The 27,763-nt window shown below is 49.6% G+C and overlaps 1 protein-coding gene across 1 annotated transcript in view; it reads left to right on the top strand.

The window, feature by feature from the left end:
* DNAH10 (dynein axonemal heavy chain 10) overlaps window positions 1–27,763 on the top strand; it is a gene marked incomplete at both ends in the record, with an annotated part of 110,104 nt that overhangs the window by 36,389 nt on the left and 45,952 nt on the right. The window contains 19 exons of the mRNA XM_080941394.1: window positions 1,252–1,368; window positions 1,534–1,636; window positions 3,743–3,921; window positions 4,175–4,386; window positions 6,614–6,767; window positions 8,235–8,468; window positions 11,110–11,232; window positions 12,144–12,377; window positions 12,706–12,929; window positions 13,865–14,134; window positions 14,235–14,418; window positions 15,820–15,954; window positions 16,483–16,635; window positions 17,634–17,822; window positions 19,874–20,020; window positions 21,689–21,880; window positions 22,819–22,937; window positions 25,046–25,204; window positions 27,212–27,347. Of these exons, the coding sequence (XP_080797520.1) occupies window positions 1,252–1,368; window positions 1,534–1,636; window positions 3,743–3,921; window positions 4,175–4,386; window positions 6,614–6,767; window positions 8,235–8,468; window positions 11,110–11,232; window positions 12,144–12,377; window positions 12,706–12,929; window positions 13,865–14,134; window positions 14,235–14,418; window positions 15,820–15,954; window positions 16,483–16,635; window positions 17,634–17,822; window positions 19,874–20,020; window positions 21,689–21,880; window positions 22,819–22,937; window positions 25,046–25,204; window positions 27,212–27,347 (3,264 nt within the window). The remainder of the gene's footprint in view (window positions 1–1,251; window positions 1,369–1,533; window positions 1,637–3,742; window positions 3,922–4,174; window positions 4,387–6,613; window positions 6,768–8,234; window positions 8,469–11,109; window positions 11,233–12,143; window positions 12,378–12,705; window positions 12,930–13,864; window positions 14,135–14,234; window positions 14,419–15,819; window positions 15,955–16,482; window positions 16,636–17,633; window positions 17,823–19,873; window positions 20,021–21,688; window positions 21,881–22,818; window positions 22,938–25,045; window positions 25,205–27,211; window positions 27,348–27,763) is intronic.

Raw genomic sequence — 27,763 nt, 5'->3', positions numbered from 1 at the left:
TTGGGTGTTTGTTTGTTTGTTTAAGAGTCAACAATTCACCTCTTTGAGGTTATTGTCTGACTAGTATTTTTGGTCTGATTTTTAAATCTGTTTTTGTACTTTATCTCCAGAAGTTATAATATGAAGAAAGTGATTTTCTTTTCTTTTATAATTGTGTGTGTGTGTGTGTGTGTGTGTGTGTGTGTCAACATCAGTGTAATACCCATAGAGGCAAGAAGAGGGCATCAGAGGTTGGGGATATGGCTCAGTGGTTAAGAGCACTGACTGCTCTTCCAGAGGTCCTGAGTTCTATTCCCAGCAACCACATGGTGACTTACAACCATCTGTAATGGGATCCGATGCCCTCTTCTGGTGTGTCTGAATATAGGTGCAGTGTACTCATACACATAAAATAAATAAATCTTTGAAAAAAAAAAAGAGAAGAGGGTGTCAGCTCTCTCTGGGAATAGAATCCAGGCTCTGGTTCTCTGGAAGAGCAGCCAGTGCTTTTTAACTGTCGAGCTCTGACAGATCTATACCCCACCCCCACTCCGGATCCCTTCCCTCTGTCCCTCCCTCATTGAGACAATGAAGCCTTGGCTGGCCTTCAATTCACAGAGACCTGTCTGACTCTGCTTCCAGAATAAAAGGCACATACCACCACACCCGTCCCACCACACCCGTCCCATCACACCTGTCCCACCATACCCATCCCACCATACCTGTCCCAGATATCATTTTAACTTTAAAAGCTACAGTTTTGCCTCAACACGGTGACATGGGCTTATACTTCCAGAACTTGGGCGGTGGAGGCAGGAGGGTCATCTTTGGCTACACGGTGGGTGGGAGATCAGCCTGGGATGCATGAACCTTTACCTCTAAAACAAACAAACTGGGGCCTGGAGAGATGGCTTAGTGGCTAAGAGAGCTTGCTGCCCTTCCAGAGGACCCAGGTTGGGATCCCAGCATCCACACCCGGTAGCTCACAACTTTCTGTAACTCCAGCTCCAGAGAGTCTGATGTTTTCTTCTGCCCTCTGCAAGAACTGCACACACATGCAAAACACATGATATAAGAAAAACAAACAACTCTAAGAACAGGACATTAATACCTCAGGTAGCTTTTCCATTTGTCCAAATAGCCCCTTGGGCGCAGCTGGAAACACAAATCTGTGGGAGCATCTTTGACCTGAAACTTCAATTCTTTATCTGTTCTGTCTGTCTGTCCTTTCCATTCTTCTCTGTCTGTCTCTCTCCCTCCCCGTCTCTCTAGCCTACAGATGCGGAGCAACAACTGGTTGACAACATTGAGAACATGTGGGAAAGTCTCTTCACCGAATCTATGAACGTGGAGCACGCTCTTGGGGGCATCAAGAGAACGTTCACAGAGGTGTGGTGTCCCCTCAACTCTGAGTGCAGATGGGGGGCTGGGGCAAGCAAGGCTCAGCACTGGAGTGCTGGCGCCGTGTATGAGGTATTGGGTTCCAATCCCACCCCCCACCTCTCCACTTTCACTGAGGCCAAGTCAAGCTAAGGGGCGACCTCCTTCCCTCAGATCACCCGGAGTGAGATAATGAACTACAGAAGTCAGGTGGATGAGTTTGCAAGGCGCTTCTACAGGGAAGGCCCTGGGGCTGTGGGTGAAGACCTTGACAAAGGTGAGGTTGCCATAGGGGGGTGCTGGGGGCTCGGGGGTTCCTGAGAGGTTCCCAGAAAGTGAATCGTGTTGTCTCGGGGCGTCAACTGCTTCCTCGGATGCTGCATTCGTGGTCGGTTGGTGTGGTGGCCTCTGAGGGCAGGGCAGCTTCAGTGAGAGTGGGGACACTGGTCCACTCCCAGAGAACCCAGCAAGTCCCCAAGGCAGTCAGACATGGAGGCCTTTGCTGGTGTAGCCGTGTGTACCCCGGCCCTCTCCAAAGTCATCTGTTTGCCTGTGGTGGCTCTGCCACATTTCCGTCATCATGATGCATATCGGAGAGGAATGTTTTAAAGGGAAGAACAGTTGTTCTGGCTCATGCTTTTGGTGACCTCAGTTCACCCGTGGTTATGCGGAACTTCCCCAGTGGGGTAAACCGTCGCCGAGGGAAGTGTTCAGCAGCCAGGAAGTAGAGCCTGGGGATGGGGTGGGGGTGGAGCACAGACACCCTCCAGAAGTATGTCTCTAAGCCACCACCCTTCCAACCAAGTCTCACCTTCTCTCTTTCTTCACCCCTCAATGACAACATCAAATCTGAGTCAAACCCATCAAATCTGATGGATTTGTTGACTATCTTCAATCTGGTCACCTCTCAGGGGCTGGACCCACCAGCCAGGGACCAAGCCTCCAGTACAGAGCCTTTTGGGGGGAATATTTCATCTGCAAAATGTGACACATGTCCTTCATATGTCACCAGCCAAGAAAAGCAACAGAGAGGAAACATCATTCTTATGTGACATCAACGGTCCTCAGCCTTTCTAACACGGTGACCCCTTAATCCAGCCCCCCATGTTGTGGTGACCCCCCCCAACCATAAGACTATTCTAATTGCTACTTCCCAACTGTAATTTTGCTACTGTCGTGAATCGCAATGTAAATCTCTGAGCTTTCTGATGGTCTCAGGTGACCCCTGCAAAAGGGTTGTTGGACCCTCAAAGGGATCATCATCCACAGGTTCAGAGTCGCTGTCCTAAAGAGTGTGCTTCTAGCAAGGGTGTCTAGAGTTTCCAAGGAAAAAGTCGGATCCTGGGAATCACAAAGACTGTGGGAGAAGGCAGTGCTGGGGTGGGTGGGTGGGTACACGGTCTGAGGCGAGGGATGGTAGTAGCCATCGGGGTTTGGGGGCCAAGCACAGACTGAAGGCAGTTGTTAGTCTGGTGAGGAAAGTCTGAGGGTATCAGTCAGCAAGTGAGAGTCACTCTGGTGGGGACACGGTGGGTATCCCTTCAATCACCTTGTGTCCAGGATGGTCTGGGTACGAGGGATTGATGCTCTGACTGGAAGGGCTTGTAGGGCAAGTGGGCTTTTGGTTGCTGGGACAAGATAAAGCCTACTGACAAAAAATTTATCTCTCTGTAATTTATGTGAATAATTAATGGCTAATTTCTTTTTTTCTGTTAAAGAGCCAGACATACATCTGTATCTTTTAAAAAAGAATTATTTATTTATTTTATGTATATGAGTACACTGTAGCTGTCTTCAGACACACCAGAAGAGGGCATCAGATCCCTTTACAGATGGTTGTGAGCCACCGTGTGGGTGCTGGGAATTGAACTCAGGACCTCTGGAAGAGCAGCCAGTGCTCTTAACCACTGAGCCAACTCTCCAGCCCCAACAGCTAATTTCTTCATTAACTTTATTTTATTCTTACTTAAAAAATCTAATTCAACTTACTTATTTGTGTGTGTGTACGTGTGTGTGTGTGTGTGTGTGTGTGTGTGTGTGAATGCATGTGTATAAGTCAGAGAACAACTCAGGAGTTCTCTCCTCCTACCACATGATTTCTACAGCTCAAACTTGGGCTGTCAGGCTTAGCTGCAAGCATCTTTACCTAGTGAGCCATGTTGCTGGCCCTTGGTCTTACACACACACACACACACACACACACACACACACACACACACACATTTTAGACACACTGTTCAGTTTGTAGCCCTGATTGGCCGGATAGGCTGGCCTTGAACTTTCAGGGACCCCTGCACCCCTTGCCTCCCAAGTGCTGCAACTAGAGGTGTCGTCTCACCTTCAGGCTGTCCTTCCTGCTTTAATCTCTGCACTTCTTATCCAGGCTTCGAACTCTTGGGCAGTTTTGAAAAGGAGCTGGCCAGGCATGATAGGAACCGGCAGGAACTGGCCAACGCGGAGAAGCTTTTCGACCTCACCATCACCATGTACCCCGAGCTCATCAAAGTGCAGAAGGATGTGTCGGGGCTCCGGATGATCTATGATCTGTACAACTCTCTGAAGGTGCAACTCTTCCCAGGAGACTCCCCAAGCCGGGCACAGGGACGCACGCCTTCAGGCGGGGCATTGTGTCAGGAAGGGCTCAGGAAGCCTACAGCTCCTTCTTTCGGCCTCGGCACTAGCCTTTTCTTGCCTTCTTAAGTTAGAGGTTCCTTTGAAGAGAGAGCCAAGAGGGGCCAGAGCTAGACACTCACCCTGTCCCTTTCTTAACATCTGCACCAGACCCCGCTGATGCTGTCTTGTGTAATGTTTCTAGATTGCCAAAGAGGAATGGTCCCAGACCCTCTGGATCAACCTGAATGTCCAGTATCTGCAGGAAGGCATCGATGGCTTCCTCAAAAACCTCCGCAAGCTGCCGCGGCAGGTGCGCAGCTTGTCCGTGGCCTTCCATTTGGAAGCGAAGATGAAGGCGTTCAAAGACTCCATCCCCCTTCTCCTGGACCTGAAGCATGAGGCTCTGAGAGAGAGGTTAGTCCTTGGAGAGGGACGTTAGGTTTCAAACACGAAGAGCTCAGGTCAGATGGGGGCAGTTCAGAGGCTGGGTGAGAGGTGACCAGGCTGTTTGTAAGTGAAGACATGTCATAAAATGGACCGTCACTTCAGGCAGAGAGATATGTTTCTGTTTGTCTGCTTTTTAAAAGCAGGATTTGATCAGCAGAATCCAGGAGGAATGGAATGGGGGCACCAATGCTATTTGTGGTGTTTGGGGGGGGCTGTATTAGGGTTTCAACTGCTGCAGGGAAACACCATGACCAAGAAGCAAGTTGGGGAGGAAAGGGTTTATTCAGCTTACACTTCCACATTGCTGTTCATCACCAAAGGGAGTCAGGACTGGAACCCAAGCAGGTCAGGAAGCAGGAGCTGATGCAGAGGCCATGGAGGGATGTCACTTACTGACTTGCTTCCCCTGGCTTGCTCAGCCTGCTTTCTTATAGAACCCAGGTCTACCAGCCCAGGGTTGGCACCACCCACAATGGGCTGGGCCCTCCCCCCTGGATCAAAATGCCTTACAGTAGATCTCATGGAGGCATTTCCTAAACTGAGGCTCCTTCCTCTCAGAAAGCTGTGTCTAACTGACACAGAACCAGCCAGTGCCATATTAAAAGAATAGAAAGAACCAGACATGGTGCGGTACACACCTGTTTTCCTAGTGCTTGGGGGACTGAGGCAGGAGGACAGAAAGTTCCATGCCAGCTTGATCCATGTATCTAGTGACACATTGCCTCAAAAAAACCCAAGAGAGAAAGAAAAAAAAAAGAGGAATGGGAACAAATGATATTAGTCTTTTTTGGGGGGTGGGGTGAGATAGGCTTTCACTCTGTAGCCCAGGCTAGCCCAGAAAGTCACTATGTACCCCAGGCTATCAATCTTTTTTTCTCAGCCTCCCACATGCTGGGATTATAGGCAAGAGCCATCATGCCTGGCTTGAAATGAATCCTAACCCTCATCCACATACACACTTTGAAGATCATTTTAAGTCCCTCTCCCCCTGTTCCATGACCTCATAGCCCACAGTTCCCAGGTTCTGGTCATGCCCTTCCCTGTTTGTCATATCTGAGGGTCACATCTGATGTCAGGGCTCCCACCCCCCACACCCGACCCCCTTGTTCTTTTTTATTTTTTTATTTTTTTGAACCAGGGTCTAGGTTGTAGCCCAGGCTAGCCTCAAGCTCTGTATTGTCCTTTTTCAGTCTTCCACAGGCTTGCACTATCACCCCTGTCCACAGTGTTCAGAACAGTTAGTATTTACAAGCTGGGGCATGTGGCTCTGTGACAGAGCAGTTCTGCCTAGCATGTTGTCCCCAGCTCTGCATAAAACAACAGGTTTGTAGTTAAGCCACATATCAGCAGGTACCAGTGCTCTGGCCAGTAGCAGACCATATGCTATTTCATGTGGGGCCAGATGTATCACAGGCCTGGCCCTGTGGGTTTGGGTAGTGCTTTCTGAAATTCACACTAAGCTGAAATCTCCTGATGACGTCTTTTTTCTCCTTTCTTTCTTTCTTTCTTTCTTTCTTTCTTTCTTTCTTTCTTTCTGAATTTATTTGTTTGTTTTATATATGTGAGTACCCTGTAGCTGTCTTCAGACTCACCAAAAGAAGGCATGGGATCCCATTACAGATGGTTGTGAGCCACCATGTGGCTGCAGGGAATTGAACTCAGGACCTCCAGAAGAGCAGTCGGTACCCTTAACCACTGAGCCATGTCTCCAACTCCCTGATGATGCTTTCCTAGGGCCACATCCCCTTGTGAACACAAGATGGTGTTTAATTTGTAGACTTGTTTCATTGTCTATTGGCCATCGACCCAGTCAGAGGATCCTTTCCCTGAGACCAGGACTGGGCCTGGGGTTACCAGGCACTGCCCAGTGGATCCAGAGCTAGATCAACACTTGGGGTTCCATGACTGACACCAGGTTCTCCCTCCCATAGGCAGAGGCCGGTTCTGAAAAACTGGAGGCCACACATTTCCTCAGCACCGAAGACACACACAGTGCAGGGCTTGCCAGATGCTTCCTGGTTTTAACTCTGGTGACAGGGAGGAGAATGTGGAAGAACTGGGGAGTATGCTCCCGGGCTGTCCCGTGTCACTACGGAGCATCTCCCACAGGGCCCCTTCCTGTGACGGTAGTGGGAGCAAGCTCATCCCCGCTCTTGTCTGAGCGGTGCTTATCGATAACCCTACGCTGTTTTAGACACTGGAAAGAACTCATGGAGAAAACAGGCGTGTTCTTTGAGATGACAGAGACCTTCACGCTGGAGAACATGTTTGCCATGGAGCTTCACAAGCACACGGAAGTGCTCAATGAGATCGTCACTGCGGCCATCAAGGAGGTTGCTATTGAGAAGGTGGGGAAGGAGGACCTTCGATTCCTGTGCTGCAGCTGGATCCAGGGAGCTCTGCCTCTGAGCCACTCCTCCAGAATCTTCAGTTCATTGGGATGGGTTTTCAGCATGTAGCCCAGGCTGGCCTTGAACTCGTGGTCTTCCTACCTTAGCTTTCCAAGTGCTGGGATCCTAGGATTCTCCACCGCTCCCAGCAAAGGCTGTCTTTTCAAGCCTTCTCTAGCATCTAAGTAAATAGAATCTCTGCCTCAGTTTACTTCTTTTTTGACATCTCTGATTATAGTTTTATGTTCTACTTATTGATGAAGAAATGGGAACCCCTTGGAAAAAATGAAAAATAAGCACATGACTCCCAGCCTGGACACCTGATGGTGGGTGTTGTCCTACTAAGTGTTGCTCCTAGCAGAAGATGCAGTTACAAGATTGAAGTGTGAAACATGAGCAAAGGAAGAAGAACCCATTTTACATAACTAAAACATGTTAACAAAAAGCTAAAAGATGTATGGACACAAGGCACGTGTGGACACATGACACATGTGATCACATCCATATATATGTATAAAATACATACAGTATATATATATATATATATATATATATATATATATATATATATATGCATGTGTACATATTCATACACACACGCCTCTAAACAAATACATGTACATAGTATGTGTAGATATTGTCTTAGCACATTTCTCAGTGTTGTGACAAAACACTCCTACAAAAGCCACTGGAGGAAGGAAGGTCTTCTTTTGGCTCTCAGTTTAAGGGCACAGTTCGTCACGGTGGGGAAGGCATGGCAGGAGCACAGTGCGTCAGCTGGTACCGTAGCATCTGCAGTCAAGAAGCAGATTCAGATGACTGCTAGTGTCCAGCTTGCTTTCTCTTTTTTATTCAGTCCACGTTCCCAGCCTAGGGAATGGTGCCACCCACAGTGGACAGATGTTTCTAACTGAACCTAATTACGACAATCCCTCAGAGGCATACCCAGGGCCCGTCTCACTGGAGATTAAATCATACTTATTATAAACATCTATGTGTAGGAATACATGTAAGCACATGTCAATGTGGTTGTCTTCAGAGAATGGACCGATAGTGGACTTAGCATTTTGAATGTGGACTTTCTCGCTTATCAGTGGAGTGAGCACAGAGCAAGACCCTCTGGTTGAACAGGAAGCTGCTGGGTTGAGACCCCAGTTTTGGAACGTGGTGGCATACCTGGCACCCCACGTGGCCTCTCTGAGCCTATCTCTGTCTAACAACGTGGTTTTTTGGAGTGAGGGTCAAATGAGATTCCATACTGCAGAGTGTGAGCCTGGTAGGCAGGGATACTGCTGCTGTGGACTATCTCAACTTCTCCTGTGACTGAGCTGGGACAACAGGTTGAGTTGCTGACAGAGGGTGACACATGAGGGTCTTGCTCTTCCATCTGTGGGTTCCAGTGCTTCTTTTCACTTTCCCACGCAGGCTGTGAAGGAGATCCTGGACACCTGGGAGAACATGAAGTTCGCTGTGGTCAAGTACTACAAAGGCACGCAGGAGCGAGGCTACATATTAGGGTCTGTGGATGACATCATCCAGTGCTTGGACGACAACACTGTCAACTTGCAGAGCATCTCAGGGAGCAGATTCGTGGGGCCCTTTCTGCAAACTGTTCACAAGTGGGAGAAGACACTGTCTCTGATAGGGGAGGTCATTGAGGTGAGCGCAAAGAAGAAGAAAAGCATGCTGCCAGTTCTCATGCGGGTTCTATACAGGAACATTTGCGCTGAGAGATGGTTGGCTGTCCCATGGCTCTTGGGTCCACTGGGTGGCGGCAGGAGCGCAGCTGGGGAGATTGATGAATTTTGACTTTAGGGAATTGATGTTTAGTTTCTAAGATTCCTACTTGGCCTTTTAAAGCATCCCTGTTCCTTTTCCATACCTCCTGTTCTTGTTGCATGAGTATTTCATTGTTTTCATCTGCTTTTGCAGTCTCTCCAGCCTGGCCTGTCATACTGGGTGGTGGGTCAGTCCTGTGCGGACAGTGCTGGACCAGGCCTCTGTGAACAAGCCGGATCAATCAGGCTCAGCTTACTATCTCTAAGGGGCAGTTTGTTTTCTCTTCCCAGACCATAGATAAGTATGTTTTCTCATCCATATCCTGGTTCTCTGGCAAAGAAACATGATCCTGTTTCCTTCCACCATGCTTGAACATCCTTGACTCTCTGTGCTTGTTTTTGCCTTTGACTCTTTACTTGTGAAGGCTCTTTTTTATGGCATAGTTTTGTCAATTTTATTGGTGGTGGTGGTAGTGGCGATGGTGTATATGTGTTTGTGTATATGTGTGTGTTTGTGTGTGTTGTGTGTGTGTTTGTGTGTGTGTGTGTGCGTGTGTGTGTGTGTGTGAGTTTGTATATGTTTTTTAGGAGATTGAACCTAGGGTCTCATGTATGCAAGTTAAGTTCTTTACCACTGAGCTATCGCCTCAGCCCTCTTTGTGATTTAAATGTTTATTGAGGTGAATTTTATAATAAATTTAATTTTAATAAAACTTGACCATTTGTTGGTTCTATCTATCTATCTATCTATCTTTTGTTTGTTTGTTTGTTTTTTGAGACAGGGTTTCTCTGCATAGCCCTGTTCATCCTGGAACTCACTCCATAGACCAGACTGGCCTCAAACATAGAGATCCACCTGCCTCTGCCTCCCAAATACTGAGATTAGAAGTGTGTGCACCACCGCCTGGCTATGGTGTGTATCTATATGCGTGTGTATGTGTGTGCACAAGCATTTGAAGGCACGTATGCACATGCATATACATGGATGTGTATAGAGCCCAGAGGTTGACTTCATTCTTCTCTCTACCTTATTTATTTATAATTATTTCTTGGAGACAAGGTTTCTCTACACAGCACCGGCTATTCTGGCTCTTGCTCCGTAGCCCAGGCTAGCCTCAAACACCAAGATCCACTTGCCTCTGCCTCTCAAGTGCCAGGGTTAAAGCAATGTGCTACCAAGCCTGGCTCCACCTTATTTTTTGAGGCAGGGTCTCTCACTGAACCCGAAGCTCACTGACTGGCTGCGCTGGCCCACGAGCTCCACACATCCTCCCGTCTCCACCCTCTCAGTGTTGGTGTTACAGAAGCACGCCACCATGCCCAGATTTCTACCCGGGTTCTGGGAAGCTGCACTCAGGTCTTTGTGCTGGAGCAGTGGGCAGTTTCCGGCCCGAGCAATCTCACCAGCCAAATGAACCACTTCAGGATGTGCAAGTCTTTAGAGCATTTAGAGCATTTGTGTTCTACAAGCTCTGCCCCCATTTGGTTCCAAAATCTTCTTAGCACTGTAAAAGAAAACTCCCAAACCATCACTTCCCAGCCCCCATGTCCCCAGCTCCCAGTAACCACACGCTGGCTTTCTATTTCCACATAGGTCTATTCTGTATGTCTCGTATGTGCGAAATCACACACAAGGCCCCGTGTCTGCCTTTTCACTGGGCGTAAGATGTCCAGAGCTCACCCACATGGCTGCATCCATCCTTGCTTCCCTCCTCTTCATCGTTAAACGCTATTCTGTTTCACCGTTATGCCGCCGTTGGTTTCTCTGCTCACCACTCGGTGGCTGTCTAATGGTTCAAACATTCATTGCTCCTAACTCCCGGGTCCTGGGCGTCACAGCAGTGTTGCTGTGGGAGCTCTCCTTTCTCTGGTGTCTGTATCTGGAAACACTGGCTGAGTAGGTGGTGTGTGGCTTGCCATGAGCTTCCACACTGGTCGTTGATCGCAGGGCTCTGGGTTCTACATGTAACTACACACATCCTCCTTGCTCAGGACTGGCAAGGGGAGCATTATTTTGCCTTTTAGTAAATCTTTCCCCATTAAAATGCTACATCCCTGCGTTGAGTAATCCCCAACTCTCCGGGATCTGTTCCCAGACGTCCTGACAATACCCAGAACCAAGATAGCTCTGAACTGCACACAACTGTTTCCCAGTACACTATAACCTTGGCAAAGTCTAATTTACAAGTCCAGTCCACTCAGAGGGGCGCCACGGTGACTATTAATACACAGAGTGCCCGTGACAGCAGCATCTCAGAACTGTGTGAATGTGCTCTGTCCTCACACTTGCTGAGACTCCTGTTGACCACAGTTAACCAATACCCCAGCAAGCAAAAGCTCCGTGAGGGATAAGTGTTTGAAGTAGACGGGGCGGTGGCCAGGCCTCTGCACACACTGTCACTTAGCCCACTAAGTCCTTGTTCTTCCCGGGGTGACTTGGATGTGTCCTGAATTAGGGAGGAATTTTGCACGTGTTGCTGGCATCCCGCCTGACCCTCTGACCTTGACACGTATGTTTTCAGATCTGGATGCTGGTTCAGAGGAAGTGGATGTACCTGGAGAGCATCTTCATTGGTGGGGACATACGGTCCCAGCTGCCGGAGGAGGCCAAGAAGTTTGACAACATTGACAGGATATTTAAGAGGGCAAGTGACCAGAGCGAGAGTGTACAGTGTCAGTGTGAGAGTGTCAATGTGAGAGTGTGAGAGTGTCAGTGTGAGAGTGTGTGAGTGTCAGTATGAGAGTGTCAGAATGTCAGTGTGAGAGTGTCAATGTGAGAGTAGGAGAGTGTCAGTGTGAGTGTCAGTGTGAGAGTGTCATTGTGAGAGTATGGGAGTGTCAGTGTGAGAGTGTGAGAGTGTCAGTGTGACAGTGTCAGTGTGAGAGTGTACAGTGTCAGTGTGAGAGTGTGGGAGTGTCAGTGTGAGAGTGTCAATGTGAGAGTAGGAGAGTGTCAGTGTGAGAGTGTCAGTGTGAGAGTGTGAGAGTGTCAGTGTGAGAGTGTCAGTGTGAGAGTGTGAGAGTGAGAGAGTGTGAGAGTGGACAGTGTCAGTGTGAGAGTGTGAGAGTGTCAGTGTGAGAGTGTCAATGTGAGAGTATGAGAGTGTCAGTGTGAGAGTGTAAGTGTGAGAGTGTCAGTGTGAGAGTGTCAGTGTGAGAGTGTGTGAGTGTCAGTATGACAATGTCAGAATGTCAGTGTGAGAGTGTGAGAATGTCAGTGTGAGAGTGTGAGAGTAGACAATGTCAGTGTGAGAGTGTCAGTGTGCAAGTGTCAGTGTGAAAGTGTCAGTGTGAGAGTGTGAGAGTGTGAGAGTGTCAGTGTGAGAGTGGACAGTGTCAGTGTGAGAGTGGACAGTGTGAGAGTGGATAGTGTCAGTGTGAGAGTGTGACAGTGTCAGTGTGAAAGTGTCAGTTTGAGGGTGGATGGTATCAGTGTGAGACATATTTCTTAACAATTTTTAAATCAAATTTAGTGTGTGTGTGTGTGTGTGTGTGTGTTTGCACAGCATTTCTGCCACCTTGAGTGACACTCCGCCGTCTCCCCGACCTCTTCCAGATCATGGGTGAGACGTTGAAAGACCCGGTGATAAAGCGATGCTGTGAGGCCCCAAACCGCCTCCACGACCTGCAGTCCATCAGCGAGGGCCTGGAGAAGTGCCAGAAAAGCTTGAACGACTACCTGGACTCCAAGAGGAACGCCTTCCCCAGATTCTTCTTCATCTCGGACGATGAGCTGCTCAGCATCCTGGGCAACAGTGACCCACTGTGCGTGCAAGAGCATATGATCAAGGTGAGGGCCCGCGGCGATGGTCGGGATCCATCAGGAAGGTCTCCATTCCCAGACCACCTCAGGTTTAACCCCTCACCCTGCTGCATGTGCCTGGGCCACTCTGTCCCTGTGTTCACACGAGCCCTACATCACGCAGGAGAGGCCTTTTTCCTTCCTGCTGAGAACCCATCTTGGGTTTGCACCAGGCTGCGTACAAATAGCCCATCATCCTGACCAGGAAACGGCACCCTGGGCCGTGGACAGCCGTCTAGGGTCGCTGCGAGCGTGTTCTGGCCACGACGGGTGGCCGCGTTCTCACGGCGGGGCATTCCGTCCTGCCGTCTCGCAGATGTATGACAACATAGCCATGCTGCGCTTCCACGACGGGGACAGCGGGGAGAAGCTCGTGTCGGCCATGATCTCAGCCGAGGGAGAAGTCATGACCTTCCGCAGGATCATCCGGGCCGAGGGCCGCGTGGAAGACTGGATGACCGCCGTGCTGAACGAGATGAGGAGGACCAACAGGCTCATCACCAAGGAGGCTATCTTCAGATACTGTGAAGACAGAAGCAGGTGACACGGGCGTGCGAGGGCGTGTGAGGATGAGCTGCTCGATCCTGCCGCGTGGCGCAGGGGGTGACTTGCGTGGGTGCGCGGCAGGCTCGCTGACACTGTAATGAGGCTTTCCTTTCCATGGCAACCCAGCTGCTGAGCGCTGTTTCAAATGATGAATTCTGGGCAGTTCTTCCTGGGCGGACAAGGCACTGGGTTGTGAGCCTGGGGGAGATTTTTTTTTTTTTTTAGAGATTCAATTTTAGGCAGGAGGTATGCCTCTGTCGTAGAGCCCCTGCCTGGAATCCTCCAGTGAGGGGCTGGGGGCGTGGCTCAGTGGTCGTCTTTGCCTAGAATCTTCCAGGGAGGGTCTAAGGTCTTGGCTCAGTGGAAGAACATCTGCTTAGAAGCCCCCAGAGGTAGAATGCTTACTTAGCATGCATGACTCTGGGGCCTTCATTCCCAGCCCTGTAAGAATGAATGAATGGATGAATGGATGAATGAATGAATGAATGAATACAAACTCTCAGTGCCTAGTCCATTTCAGGCACCAAACACTGGGGTCTGTACCAGAAGCTGTGCTATCTCTAGTCTTTCGGGGGCTTCTTAGTAGACCTCACTGTGAGGTCAGTGCCTAGCAGTCAGGAGCAGCCCAGACAGGATCCCAGTAGGCAGGTGCCTTACCGTGTAGCTACACCTCCAGCCCCTAGATGGTAGATTCTCAGCCAGGACTGTACTGCTGAGCCACGCCTCTGGCCCTGTGATGGGTATTTTGATATGTAGTCAGGAGCCCACAAGGGGAATCACTGTCCTGGTATTTCGTGGTCTAGCCCTGGAACTTTCTTGGCCTTCACGCCTCCTGTTCCTGGTCAGACACATGAATGGCCGACTTCCAGGGTAGTCTCTAGCCGAACCCAGTGTCTGTTAAGCCTGTGACTGGCCTGCTTCCCCGACAGGGTGGATTGGATGCTGCTCTACCAAGGAATGGTGGTGCTGGCCGCCAGCCAGGTCTGGTGGACTTGGGAAGTGGAAGATGTCTTCAACAAGGTCAAGCAAGGGGACAAGCAGGCCATGAAGAACTACGGCAAGAAGATGCACAGCCAGATCGACGATCTGGTCACACGCATCACCATGGAGCTGAGCAAAAACGACAGGAAGAAATACAACACGGTCCTAATCATTGACGTACACGCCCGGGACATCGTGGACTCCTTCATCCGGGGCAGGTGGGTCCCTCCCCGGGATACCAGGATTGCTTTACTGTTCTGTCCGTCTGTGGTCTGCCCACCTATGGCTTCTTCCCCCTCTCCCCTCTCCCCCTCTCAGCATCCTCGAGGCCAGGGAGTTTGAATGGGAGAGCCAACTGCGCTTCTACTGGGACCGCGAGCCGGACGAACTCAACATCCGCCAGTGCACGGGGACCTTCGGCTACGGCTATGAGTACATGGGCCTGAACGGGCGGCTGGTCATCACGCCCCTTACGGACCGCATCTACCTGACGCTCACACAGGTGACATGTTTGCCCCTGAACATAGCTTGTTGGTTGTTCTAGTCAGGGGTCTCAGCTTTGAGCTCAGGAAACATCTTCCACTTGGAGTCTGACTGTCTCTGTTGGAACTGAAAACCCTGAGGACATCTTCCCTGGGACACTGGTCCCTACACAGTGGTGATGGAGTAAGAGGGTAATAGAAAATCTCAGACACGTCTGAAGTGTATTGGACCGTAAGAAGGTGAGTGAGGGAGACCGTGTACCCCCTCAGGATGGGGGCCAGCGTGCTAGCTGTCCTTTGAAGGCAGATTCTTTTGTTGTGGCTGGAACCGGGGGCTTGTACGTGCTAAGCAACAGCTTAGCCACGGAGGGGCACCACAGTCTGCACACAGCGCCTGTGTGTGATGGGTCCCTTAGCTTACAGCTGAGCTTCACACCACGCACAGCATACTCCTGTGCTTGTCTCTGCATTACCTCGAAGTACCTGGGACAAAGCCCATAACAACTCGGGGCTGTGAGCCCTTTGTCTTTCTAAACACAAGCGTGAACTTCAGCCTATTGTGGTGGGTGGAGGAAGACGGGTCAGGAGTTCAAGGTCACCCCCAGCTATCTAGCAAGTTTTTAAAAACCTTTTCTCTTAAGATGTATTTATTTATTATGTATACGGTGTTATGTCTGCATGTGTGCCTGCGTGCCAGAAGAGGGCGCCAGATCTCGGTGTAGATGGTTCCATAGCAAATTTTAGGCCAACCTGGGCTACATGAAACTCTGTTTCAAAAATGAAATGTTTAAGCCTTTCTGTGAGTTGGGGGTTTAAAGAGACAGGATCAATGGGAGACCACCAACTTAAGCATTTTCTGACAGAGAGGTGGGAGGCACGTTAGGATCCTAGCCTGCTGTTGGCCAGCTGGACAGACAGGACAGAGAACCAGAGAGGGCCACTTACCTTTGGGTCTGAAGCCCTGAGAATTGTCAGAGAACACGGCTACTATCCCAGCCAAAGTAGACGGAGGCTCTCTTTTCCTTTGGTTCCACCTGGTTCTCAAGTGGTGATGGTGATGGTGGTGGTGGTGATAGTGGTTTGTGGTGGTGGTAGTGGTGGTGGTGGTGGTGGTGTTGGTGTTGGCAGTGGCAGTGGTGGTGGTAGTAGTTTGGTGGTGGTGATGGTGGTGGTGGTGGTGGTGGTGGTGGCGGCAGCGGCGGTGGCGGTATAGATGATATTGCCTACCCTGATATCTACCTAGCTTGGCTCATCATAAAGTATCAGACTCTGAGATGCTCTCTCACAGACACACCCAGAAATAGCGTTCAGTCAGCAACCTGCACAGTCAAGTGACACATGGAGTTGAGGGTCACAGTGTGTCCCAGAGATGAATCCTCTAGGAACCAGAACACATGTGCTTTATGTTTGGCTGCTCACAGGCACTGTCCATGTATCTGGGAGGTGCCCCTGCTGGCCCGGCAGGAACCGGCAAGACAGAGACCACCAAGGACCTCGCCAAAGCCCTGGGCCTCCTGTGCGTTGTCACTAACTGTGGTGAAGGCATGGATTACAAAGTAAGACCTCACCACCATTTCCAGTACCCGGTTCCCCTGCAGAGAGTTTCTAGTACAGACACGGTTGGAAAGTATGTCACCAGTCTCCTGAAATGACAAGTGACACCTGGGGGGGGGGGTCCTGAAGTCAGGCTGCTCGGTCCATTGTGGTAGGGAGACCAGGGAGCTAGCATAGGGAGCAAGAGAGGGAGAGGAAAATGTCTACTGCAGTACCGCCTTCTGGGCCTAGAGGGCGCCACCATTCAGCTTTGGTTTGGTAAGGGCACTTAGTATAGTGGACCCACTGTGGCCCGATTTTGCAGCATTTTATCAGCCGGCAATCTGGAGTTTTCTACAAATACACAGTCTGGATAACCTAGCCCCAAGTGGGAGTTGGCCGACTGAGGGCCTTGGGAATAGTGCCAGAAAGCTCTGTGAGTGCTGCACTGGGCCAGCGTTCCCAGTTTAATTTCGAAGAGCAAGCTCCCCCCCACCCCGACCCCCGTTTCCAGGGGGAACAGGCACTGACCATCCTGACGGAATCCCTAGGCTGTCGGGAAGATCTTCTCTGGCCTCGCCCAGTGTGGCGCGTGGGGCTGCTTTGATGAGTTCAACCGGATAGATGCCTCTGTGCTCTCTGTGATCTCGTCTCAGATCCAGACAATCCGCCACGCTCTGATCCACCAGCTGACCACGTTCCAGGTAGGGGGTGGGGCGGGGCGCAACCTGCATCCTGCCCCAGGAGCCACAATTGCAAAGCCTGTGCCACCTTGGTTAAGAGTCCGTTACTAGGTACTCTAGTGCCACTGTGACCAGACACCAGACAGTGTCAGGGGAGCAATGATTTTGACTCATGAGTTCATTCGGTCCATCACGGTAGGGAGAGCAGGGCAGGGTAGCTCCCGCCACTGTGGCCCCAAAGCCTAGCTTTCTCTTCACCGCCCTGTAATTTTATCCAGATCCTCCTTACCTTATGGTATCCTCCTCCCATTTAGGGTAGGCACCTCACCCCATCTCTTAACACTCACAGAAACACTCACAGGTGTACCGAGGCGATTCTAAAGCCACGAAAGTTGACAATGACGGTTACCCACCACATCTGACCAGACATCAAACCTGACCAAATCTGGCCAGACGTGACACCTCGACAGATATCACACCTGATCATACCTGATCATACCTCACCACACCTCACCAGACACGGCACCTGACTTTACCAGGCCATACCTGACCATACCTGACCAGACACCACACCACACCTCACCCTGAGACAGCACACTTGACCACAAATCTGGCCAGACAACACACCTGACTATACCTAACCAGAAACCACACCCTACTAGATACTACACCCGTCAGACACCACACCTGTCAGACACCACACCCATCAGACACCACACCTGTCAGACACCACACCTGTCAGACACCACACCTGTCAGACACCACACCTGTCAGACACCACACCTGACCAGACACCACACCTGACCAGACACCACACTTGTCAGACACCACACCTGTCAGACACCACACTTGTCAGACACCACACCTGACTTCCCAGAGATGTCTTTGGATCTGTGCTACTCCAGAGGCCCATCTTGTCCACGTCACCATGTCCCTTGGGGATGCCCTGTGGCCCAGGCTTCTGCTTCTTAGGTGAACTGGCAGTGACATCACCCCTTTTTTTCTCTCCTGTCACCTAGTTCGAAGGGCAGGAGATCTCCCTTGACTCTCGGATGGGCATCTTCATCACCATGAACCCCGGCTATGCAGGCCGCACGGAGCTGCCCGAGTCTGTGAAGGCGCTGTTCAGGCCGGTGGTTGTCATTGTGCCTGACCTGCAGCAGATCTGTGAGATCATGCTCTTCTCTGAGGGCTTCCTGTGGGCCAAGGTGAGCGTGCAGGCGACCCGTTGCAGGCTGTGTTTTGTGAGGATCCTGACCTGTCTCTGCTCCTCTCCCACCCTTCTCTGAAGCTTAATTTGGGAACGCGCTAATACCCGAGACCTTGAAACAGCAGTAACAGTTTCCCATGTGCCCCTCCCCAGGAGTTTGTGTCTTATGCACACAGACTCAGGTCTTCACCGCAGCATGCAAGCTGCCCAGGCTCACGCCAAGTTCAAACACCACCAGCATTCCTGGTCTTTCTCTCATCACGTACAGAGATGGAGTGACTGTCCCCACAGAGCACAAACCAATCCCTTAGACACCGAGACACCTCTCAGGTCAGCCTCTCAGAGTCACACCACGAGGGTAGGTAGGGAGATGGCTTGGTCAGCAAAGTGCCTGCTTTGGGAGCATGAGGACCCGAGTTCAAATCCTCAGACTCCCATGAAAGCCAGGTGTGGTTGTGCACACCAGCAATCGTAGTTCCGGAGGTGAAAGCAGGCAGGTCTGGTGAGACACCTTCTCTCAAAGGCATGAACTGAGGAGGAGGTTCACTGGGTGAAAGAGCTTGCTCTACAACCATGAAGACCTGGGTTTGAATTCCCAGTAGCCATGTAAACAGCTGGGCAGGGCTGCATACACCTGTAGCCGTAGCACTGGAGGGAGGAGACAAGTCAGAATATTGAGGGGCCCTGTACCAAGGCAATATGGTGAAGTGTGTTAGAGGAAGACACACAATTTTTCCTCTGGTTCCTGTGTGCACACGCAACCAACACAGGCACATGCATCCCCCTCCCCTGCAATGCTGAATTTGGAAGTTGGAGTTCAGTGCCTCATTCAGATAAAGCATGTGTTCCATCCCTGAGCCACACCCCAACCATTTTCTGCAATTGCATACTTAAAAAAAAAAAAAAAGATTTGATTTTTAAATTACGAGTCTGTGTAGGTGCACATGGGTGCAGTTCCCTCAGAGGCCAGAAGAGGGCACCTTGTTCCCCTGGAACAGTTAGTTACAGGTGGTTGTGAGCCATCCATCCTAAGTGCTAGAGCCAAGCTTGAGCCCTGCTACAAAAACACTGTGTGCTCGTAAGCACTGAGCCATCTCTCCAGCCCTGCACACGAGAGGGTGCCTTTCATGGCTCTCATTCCACCCAGCCCACCCCACCCTGAGCTGCCAGGACTCTGGGATTTCAGGGTGAGATCACTTGTCTCTTTTCATCAGAATTCCCACACAAGCTCCGGGGACCAGTAAGGTTGACGCCTGTGGCCTGGGTATCTAAGCTGCCGTCAGAAAGGGAAACAGGCTGGTCATGGTAGCTCATATTGATCTCTAATTTATGTTTCTAAGGAGATCGAGGCAGAAAGATTATAAATTCACAGATTTCATGTGGAAAAAAAATAAAGGGCTAAAAACATAGCTTAGGAGTCTTGGGCTCATCCTCCTGCGTGGCAGGCTGAGGTCCTGGTAAGCCAGGAACATCTGTGTGTCATGGCCCACAGGGATCGACTGTCACTGAAGACAGTAAAGATCCTGGCTTTATACAATAGCTAAAGCTCTTGGCAACTGTGTTTACGTGTTTCAGACAGGGCCTCATGTAGTCCAGGCTAGCCTCAAATTCTCTCTATAACCAAGGATGGCTTTGAACTCCTGATCCTCCCGCCTGAACACATGAATCCCATTAGCATGTGTGTTCTTTGAATGGGTCGCCAAGGTGCTATAGTGTGTGTCTCCCCTTCCTGTGGGTCCCTGGACACTGGCCCATGAGGGTGAATGGAGCAGAGGAGGGGTAGGGTTTGGATGGCCGTGAGTACCTACGGATTAACTTCTGGGATCAGCTTCAGAGAGACAGCTCGGCTTTATCACCCCAGGGACAGGATATATAAGGGCTTTGGGGTTTGGGTGGAAAGAGCTAACTGGTCATAATAATGTGGGTGGGAAGCCATGCCGGGCTTGTGTGCTGAGTTACATTTGTATTTACTGTGACCCGTGTGTTTACAGTGCTTTCTGTCACTTTGTCCTATTGATTTTCATCTTCTCACTGTCTTTGGTCAAAAAGACGCTGGCCAAGAAGATGACGGTTCTGTACAAGCTGGCCCGGGAGCAGCTGTCCAAACAGCACCATTATGACTTTGGGCTCCGGGCCCTGAAGTCAGTGCTGGTCATGGCCGGTGAGCTGAAGAGAGGCTCCGCAGACTTGCAGGAGGTAGGCCACTCAGTGTCTTGGGTTCTGTGTGGTTCGGTGCAGTTCCTGTACGCGTGCTGAAGGCATGGCCGAGGACATGGGACAAGAGCGGGGCCATCCGGAAGCTCAAGTCCTGGCTATCGCTCTGTGAGCTGTCTACCTTTGCTTTGGTCTTCTCTCTGTGGTGCCTTCAGAGATGTGTGTGTGTGTGTGTGTGCGCGCGTGCGCGCATGTGACTTGAAAATCAAACCCAGAGTGTGAAAATTCAGAGTGCTTTCGTAACAACCGTGAGCCTGTCATCTTAGGGTGGCAGAGGGACACTAGGAACCTTCTGTTGAAGTGGGAATGTGAGCTGTGACTATGTATTACACATTTAATTAATTTATTTATCTTACATTTCATGGGTATCATGTCCACATGTCTGTGTATCACAGAAGCACCGGGTCCTCTTGGAGGCCCCGGAGTTACAGACGATTGTGAACCGTCATGTGGGTGCTGGGATTGAAAACAGCCAGTGTTTTCAGTCGCTGAGCCATCTCTCCAGCCACTGAGCATACATCCTAACAGGATTCAATGGGATGTTTCACAGGCACACACGTGGGCTCTGGTCAGACTCACCCCTGCCTCACTCACTGCACACACACACACACACACTCTCTCTCTCTCTCTCTCTCTCTCTCTCTGCCGTGAACGTGAGAGAGACAGAGGCATCTCTTTGACAGGGGACACATACTCCCCAGTCAGAGCCTCTGATGGCGTTCGGAGGGTGACTTTCTTGTACAGCTTCCGAACTGTGACACTGTACACGTTGGATATTTAATTTTATTTTGATATAAACCTTGACATCCTATATTTCATTTTTATAGGCTTCATTTTGGATTTTTAGTTTCGATTGAAACTTCAAAAATGCAAATTCCAGAAATATTCTTGATATTTTATATACATTTTTATATTTCATTTTCATTAAAAATATTTTATGAAAGAAACTTATACCTTATAACATTTCACACTTCATAGTGCATCATACTTAATTGGGAATTTTTTTTCGGAGACAGGGTCTCTCTAGCTTAGAACCCACTGTGTAGACCAGGCTGGCCTCAGCTTCACAGAAACCCACTGCCTCTGGTCCCAGGCTGGGATTAAAGGCATGTGCCACAATGACTGGCCAAAATTGTGAGTTTTTAAAAATTTTAGCTGGGGATGTACCTCAGAAGTAGGCATTTGCCAAGGTCCAATCCCTATCACAACACTCCAGTTTTTCTTTACAGTCTTAAAAAAATACATTTTCACATAAAATATATACAGTATAAAATATTATGAATATTTTATTAAATAATCTATTTTTATGTGTGATATAGAAATATATGAAAGTTACATGTATAAATACGTAACATTTTATAATATAAAAATGTATAAATCTATAGCATATAGTATGTTCTGTTTTACATTACCCTTTTTACATTTGTTTATTTAGTGTGTGCACACGCCTGCACTGCAGTGTGTTTGTGGTGGTCCGAGAAGAGTCTGTGGGAGTGAGTTATCACTTTCCACCGTGTAGGTCCCAGGGACTAAACATCAGCTTGGTGCCTTCCATCTGTTGGGGCATCTTGCCAGCCTTCACCAGGCATTCATTGTTAGACATATAACATCTGTGATCCCTGGCCATCTCATACCCTCTGGTCCCTCCAGGATGTAGTCTTGATGAGGGCGCTGCGTGACATGAACCTGCCCAAGTTTGTCTTTGAGGACGTCCCCCTCTTCCTGGGCCTCATCTCTGATCTGTTTCCGGGGCTGGACTGCCCCCGAGTACGCTACCCGGATTTCAACGACGCAGTAGAGCATGTGTTGGAGGAGAATGGTTATGTGCTTCTTCCAGTCCAGGTGAGCCACACTTCCGGGATCCAGGATGGCCACACACCTCTCTCTTCTGTCTGTCTCTCTCTTTCTTACACACACACACACACACACACACACACACACACACCCCGAATCTCACATCGTAACTCACACTGGCCTAGAACTCACTATATAACACAGGCTGATGTTAAACTCCTAGCTCAGTGCATGAAGCACTTGCCGACCAGAGTTCGGTTGCTTAGAACCCATGTAAAAAGCTGGGCTCTGCAGCAGCATTTGTAAACCAGCCCTGGGGGGAAAGATACTGGTAGGTCCCTAAAACTCTAACCTGATCAGTGAGCCCAAGTTCAATGAGAGATGCTGATTCAAAAATTAAAAGGTGGAGCAATTGGGTAAGACACCTACTTTTGGTGCATGCGCGCGTGTACACGCACAAACACACACACATGAGCACACACATGCCCACATGTGTGCACCTACCCATGGAAACACGCATGCATTCCTCTTGGGAATATAAAATAACACATTGCTTTGGCAAGCAGTCTTTTGGTTCTTTAGCATGTCACACACAGGGCCATCCTAGAACCCAGCAGTCACAATACATGGCCCCAAGATAAGTGAGAACATGTCTGCTCAGATACACTCATGAGCTCCCATGGTCAGATTATCCACAGTGGCCCAAATGTGCAAACTTTGGTGTAGACATGCCATAAAATAGTATTTTGCCATAGAAAAGAACAAGATGGGCTTAGTGGCAAATGCCTCCAGCACTCCGGAGCTCAGGGCTAGCCTTGGCTGCATAGGAGTTGGTTCTCTCCTATCCCAAGCTCAGGTGATCAGGCCTGGAGGCAAGCATCTCTGCCTGCTAAGCCATCTCACCAGCCCCAAATTACATCTCCATAATTACATCTTTTTCCCCCCAGAAGATGTGTTTGACGGTACTGCCCATGTTTGTCCCACAGGTAGATAAAGTGGTCCAAATGTTCGAGACCATGCTGACCCGCCACACCACCATGGTGGTAGGGCCCACAGGAGGGGGCAAGTCTGTGGTCATCAGTACTCTGTGTCAGGCTCAGACCAAGTGAGTGTCCTGCCGGGGTTGGGGGGATTTGCCAGGGCGGCCTCTTGGGAAGTGTTTGGTGAGAACTTTATTTCCCAGGGGGTGGGGGTGGGGGTGGTGGCTGTTAGTCCCAACCATGAGTTGTTTTTCCGTCTGATGTGACCAAATACTTACAAAAAGCAGATTATGGCGAGGGCGGTCTCAGCATTTGAGGGCGGAAGCCATTGTGTCAGGAAGGTGTTGTGGAGTCCTTGGGTTCTTGGAGGTAGGTGAGCAGGCCCATAATGCTGAGACTCCTCATATCCGCAAAGACCAGAAAGCAGAGGGTCAACCATGCTGGCATTCGGTGAATATTCCCCACTTTCCAATTCTATTTACTCTGGGACCCCAGCCCACGGGATGGTCCCACCTGCATTCAGGGAAGAATTTTCTTCCTTGGTTAAAATTCTGAAAATGAGGCTGGAGAGATGGCTCAGCAGTTAAGAGCACTTGCTGCTCTTGCAGAGGGCCCCCGGGCTTGGTTCCCAGCACCACAGGAGGAGTCACAACCATCTGTAACAGTAGTTCCATGGAATCTGGCGCCCCCTCTGGCCCTCATGGGTACTGCATAGATGTAGCACGCAGACATAACATGAAAGACAAAAAATGCTCAACACACAAAATAAAAATAAATACATCTTGAAAAAAAAAATCTCCCCTTTGGTCAGATTGGTCCTGTAACACAAGTCAAAACCCACAATGGGCAACGCTGGTGTGACACCTCCACAGGCAACTTGGCACCAGGCTTGTGTGAAGGAGGAGACAGCTCCACCTTTAATTTATCCTAAATTAGGTACAAGGCCCAGCAAGATGGCTCAGAGCCTGGAAAGGCACTTGAGGCCAAGCTTGACAACCTGACATGGTAGGAGGATTAAAATGATTCCCACAAACTGTCCTCCGAAGCCCCGATAATAAATAAGTCATAACAATTCTATAAATGATTAGAATTAGATAAAGCCTCCGGAGCATCCTAAAGGCTCGCTGTGTGGCGACAGTCTTCCATCAAGACTGGATTTCCCTACTTTTTGCTTCTCTGCTTCCCAATAACTGGCAAGACTTCTGGAGAGACTTGGACAAACGCCAGTCTTACAGGCAAACTCTCAGCGGAGCCGTGAGATCTTTGTGGCTCTAGCATTTCTAGATCTCATAGCAAATCTCCAGACTGGGGCTGGGAGGTGGCTTCACCGTTAAAGAACATTCGCTGCACAAGCGGGGAGGGGGATGGGCTTAAGTTCGAATCCCCCGTGTCCACCTAAAAAGACAGCCATAGCGGCGGGTCCCTGTAACCCCAGTGCTGTGGTGGGGTAGGCACCAGGCAGATCCCTGGGGTTTGTTGGCTGCAAGCCTAGCTCCAGGTTCAGGGAGAGATCCTGCCTCAAAGCAATAAGGCAGAGAGAACAGAACAGGACAGGCAGGCAGTGACATTCCGTGACCTCTGCACACACACATAGGTGAAATGCCGTCTGTACATACATGACACACACAAAATGTACAAAAGCTGTGTTTCTGGGCGGCACCATTTACTTCTTCCTGTCCCGTATGAGAGACCCCGGGGCAGCGGCATGCTATGGTCTGGTGTTCACTGCCTTAATTGATGTCTTCCTTAATTGGTTAGTCTGCTGCTAGATAGATTGTCACAAGTATCACACAAATACGCACATGCACGTGTGTCATAGTGTGCTTACTATTTTTACCCATTTGTTTTCATATTCTGACCAGTGGGTCATATTAGGTTGGGCTTTCCTTCGGCTAGTCACAGAGTGGTGGGGGTTTATCATCAGAGAGAGGCATGCCCTGTCCACTTGACTTATAAAGTGTGACACCCATAGCCAGGTGTGGTGGTGCATGCCTGCACTTGAGCAGGCAGAGGGCAGGAGGATTACCACTAGTTTGAAGCCAGCCTGGTTGACCTAATAGGTTCTAGGCTAGCCAGGGCAACATTGTGAGACCCTGTCTCCAACCTTCCTTACAAAACAGAAACACGGGTGGGTTTAGAGTGGATTCCCACTTGCTCTTCCTCTCACGGTTTGTCTCCTTTGGGTGCTTCGTTGGCCTGAGCCATGGCTGAAGCTACTACCTCTTTCATTTAGGCTTGGGATAATGACAAAGTTGTACATCCTGAACCCTAAAGCTGTCAGTGTCATCGAGCTGTATGGCATCCTGGATCCTACCACTCGAGACTGGACAGATGGGGTGCTGTCGAACATCTTCCGGGAGATCAACAGACCGACCGACAAGAAGGAACGGAAGTGAGTGCCTCCCAAACTGGCCAGAAGCCTGGGTTAGCTGGTTCTTTGGAGTCCTTCAATCTTGAGCAGTTTCTTAGAATTTTTTTTTTAACCTTATGACCTTGATGTTCTAGAAGATTCCAGACCAGTTGTTATAGACAAGTCTTGGTTTTAGTTTTCAGGCTGCCCTCTTGAGGTTAGATTCTGGCTGTGCATCTCAGGGATGATGTATCTGTCTCTGCGCTGGAGACAGATGGTGTCTGAATGTCCCATTAGTCAGGACCAGGCATTACTTCCTACTTCTGGAATCGATTGGTTCTCTATAGGGAGATGCCTCATGGTGGTGCTAAGACCCCATTCCTCATCAACCCCACTCTCAGTGGTCTGAACAGCTAGTGTTACTTTCTTAGTCCAGTCCTTCTACCATGGATACAGACAGAAAGAGACTCCTGTGGGAGATGACATAATTGGAGTGTGGGCTGTAAGCCACATGATGGAATTGGAAACATGTCACATGTCCAGAGGGTACAAAGAGAATACATTTATTTTTAGGAACTATCTGCAATAGACCAAAGAGGGGGGGGTTGGGAGGAGGGAGAAGAACAGAGGGGAAAGGGTAGGGAGGGGGTGAGGAAGTGGGAGAGGGCGTGGGTAAAGGGAGGAAGGAAGGAGAGAGAGAAAAGGAGATGGGGAGAGATGAGAGAAGAGAGAGGGAGGAAGGGGAAGGAGGAGGGAGGGGGAGGAGGGAGAGAGAGGAGACAGAGGGGTGGGTGAAGAGAGGGCAGAAGGAAGGAAGGAGAGAGAGAAAAGGAGATGGGGAAAGATGAGAGATGAGAGAGGGAGGAGGGAGGGGGAAGAGAGAGAGAGGAGAAAGGGGGTGGGTGAGAAGAGGGAGGAAGGAAGAAGAGAGAGAAAAGGAGATGGAGAGAGATGAGAGAGAGACAGACTATAAATTTTACAGTTGGAATATCTGCCTGGCTCCTTGAACTATTTTCTTATGATATTTTTGCCATGGAATTGGGAGCCCTCCCAATAATCTAGAACGTTCTTGTCCTGAGATTTTTAGCTAAGCTCTCCCTCCCTCCCCCGGCTAAGTGTAATGCTTGGCAGCACACATCTGTAAACCTAGCATTTGGGCGACTGAGGTATGAGAATTTTCAGGTAGCTTGAGCTACCTCATGAGAGACTGCCTCAAATAAACAACTTGGGCTGCAGAGGTGGCTGAGTGGTTAAGGGCACTGTCTGCTACCAGATGAGTGGGGTTCAGTTCTTTGCACCCAACTGTCAACCGTCTATAAACTCCAGTTCCAGCTGCCCTCTCTTGGGTTCGGAGGGCACTGCATACATATGTGGTACAGACATCTGCACTGGAATTCATACAAATGGAATAAAAATGAAAAAAAAATGAATCTTTAGAAAAATGAAGGAAAATGAAAAGAAAGAACAAAGTATTTAAAAAAATACCGATAAGTTGACATTTATTCTTGACCTCAGTTTTAAGACAAAAATGGGGTGCATAGTGGTGGACCCTGAACTCTCTGTCCTCGTGAATCACACTTAAGAATGCGGGAGTATCGTGGCTTAAGAGAACAAAGAAAGAGAAAGGCAAGTGATACGAAAAGGAAGGGACTGCAAACTCCAAACAAAGCACATGGCTCTAAGAGGCAGAAAGGGAATTGGAGAACACTAGTTGGCTCTGCAGTAAATGTCTCCACGTTAAAGGAGTGCAGGTCATGCAAGCTATGGGCCAGGTTAGCAGTGTGCTATTCTCAAGAGGGAAGGCCAGCGTACCAAAGGAGACTAGCTGGACCGCGCATCCCCTTCTCCCACTCTTAAACACTGGCCAGTTTCTCAGCATTCAGGCACCATGTGCTCCAACTTGAGGACAAAGGGAGTGCTCGAGAGTACTGTGGGCTGTACTGAGAGAACACAGCACCCTGTGAGTGCTGCAGGAGGGATGGTGGGGTCGTTGGGAATGCGCTGGGGTCTACGGTTTACGGACCACTCTATGCTCCTTGGTCACTGCAGGTACATTTTGTTCGACGGCGACGTGGATGCCCTGTGGGTTGAGAACATGAACTCTGTGATGGACGACAACAAGCTGTTGACCTTGGCCAATGGGGAGCGCATTCGGCTCCAGTTGCACTGTGCTCTGCTCTTTGAGGCAAGTAGTGCCTAGAGCCGAACTTGAACACAAGCTTCGCTGTGGGTTAATTAATTCTCCGCTGTGGTAGGTGGGCATGAGAACTGGGAAGTTTATAATGAGTTAGCTTTATTAACTTTTAACACTACATGTATCTGTGTTTATGTAGTCAGGTCTGAGGACCACTTGTGGGAGTCGTTTCTTTTTTCCAGCGTGTGAGTCCCAGGGACGGAACTCGGCCTGGCAGCCAACGCTTTGTTTGCTGAGCCGTCTCTTCCTCCCCAACCCTTTGTTTTACATCTTCTGCCATTCTCTCCTCTTTACTCTAAGCCATGGTGGACTACTTTCTTTCTTAAAGCTATTTCTCCTGAGAATCTTTCTAGTATCTATAAACAACACGGCAGCCTGTGATTCACTCCTTTACTAAGTGTAGACCT

Source organism: Micromys minutus (assembly GCF_963924665.1).
Source record: "Micromys minutus genome assembly, chromosome: 29".
Classification (NCBI taxonomy): domain Eukaryota; kingdom Metazoa; phylum Chordata; class Mammalia; order Rodentia; family Muridae; genus Micromys; species Micromys minutus.
This window is presented reverse-complemented; position numbering and strand designations above follow the sequence as displayed.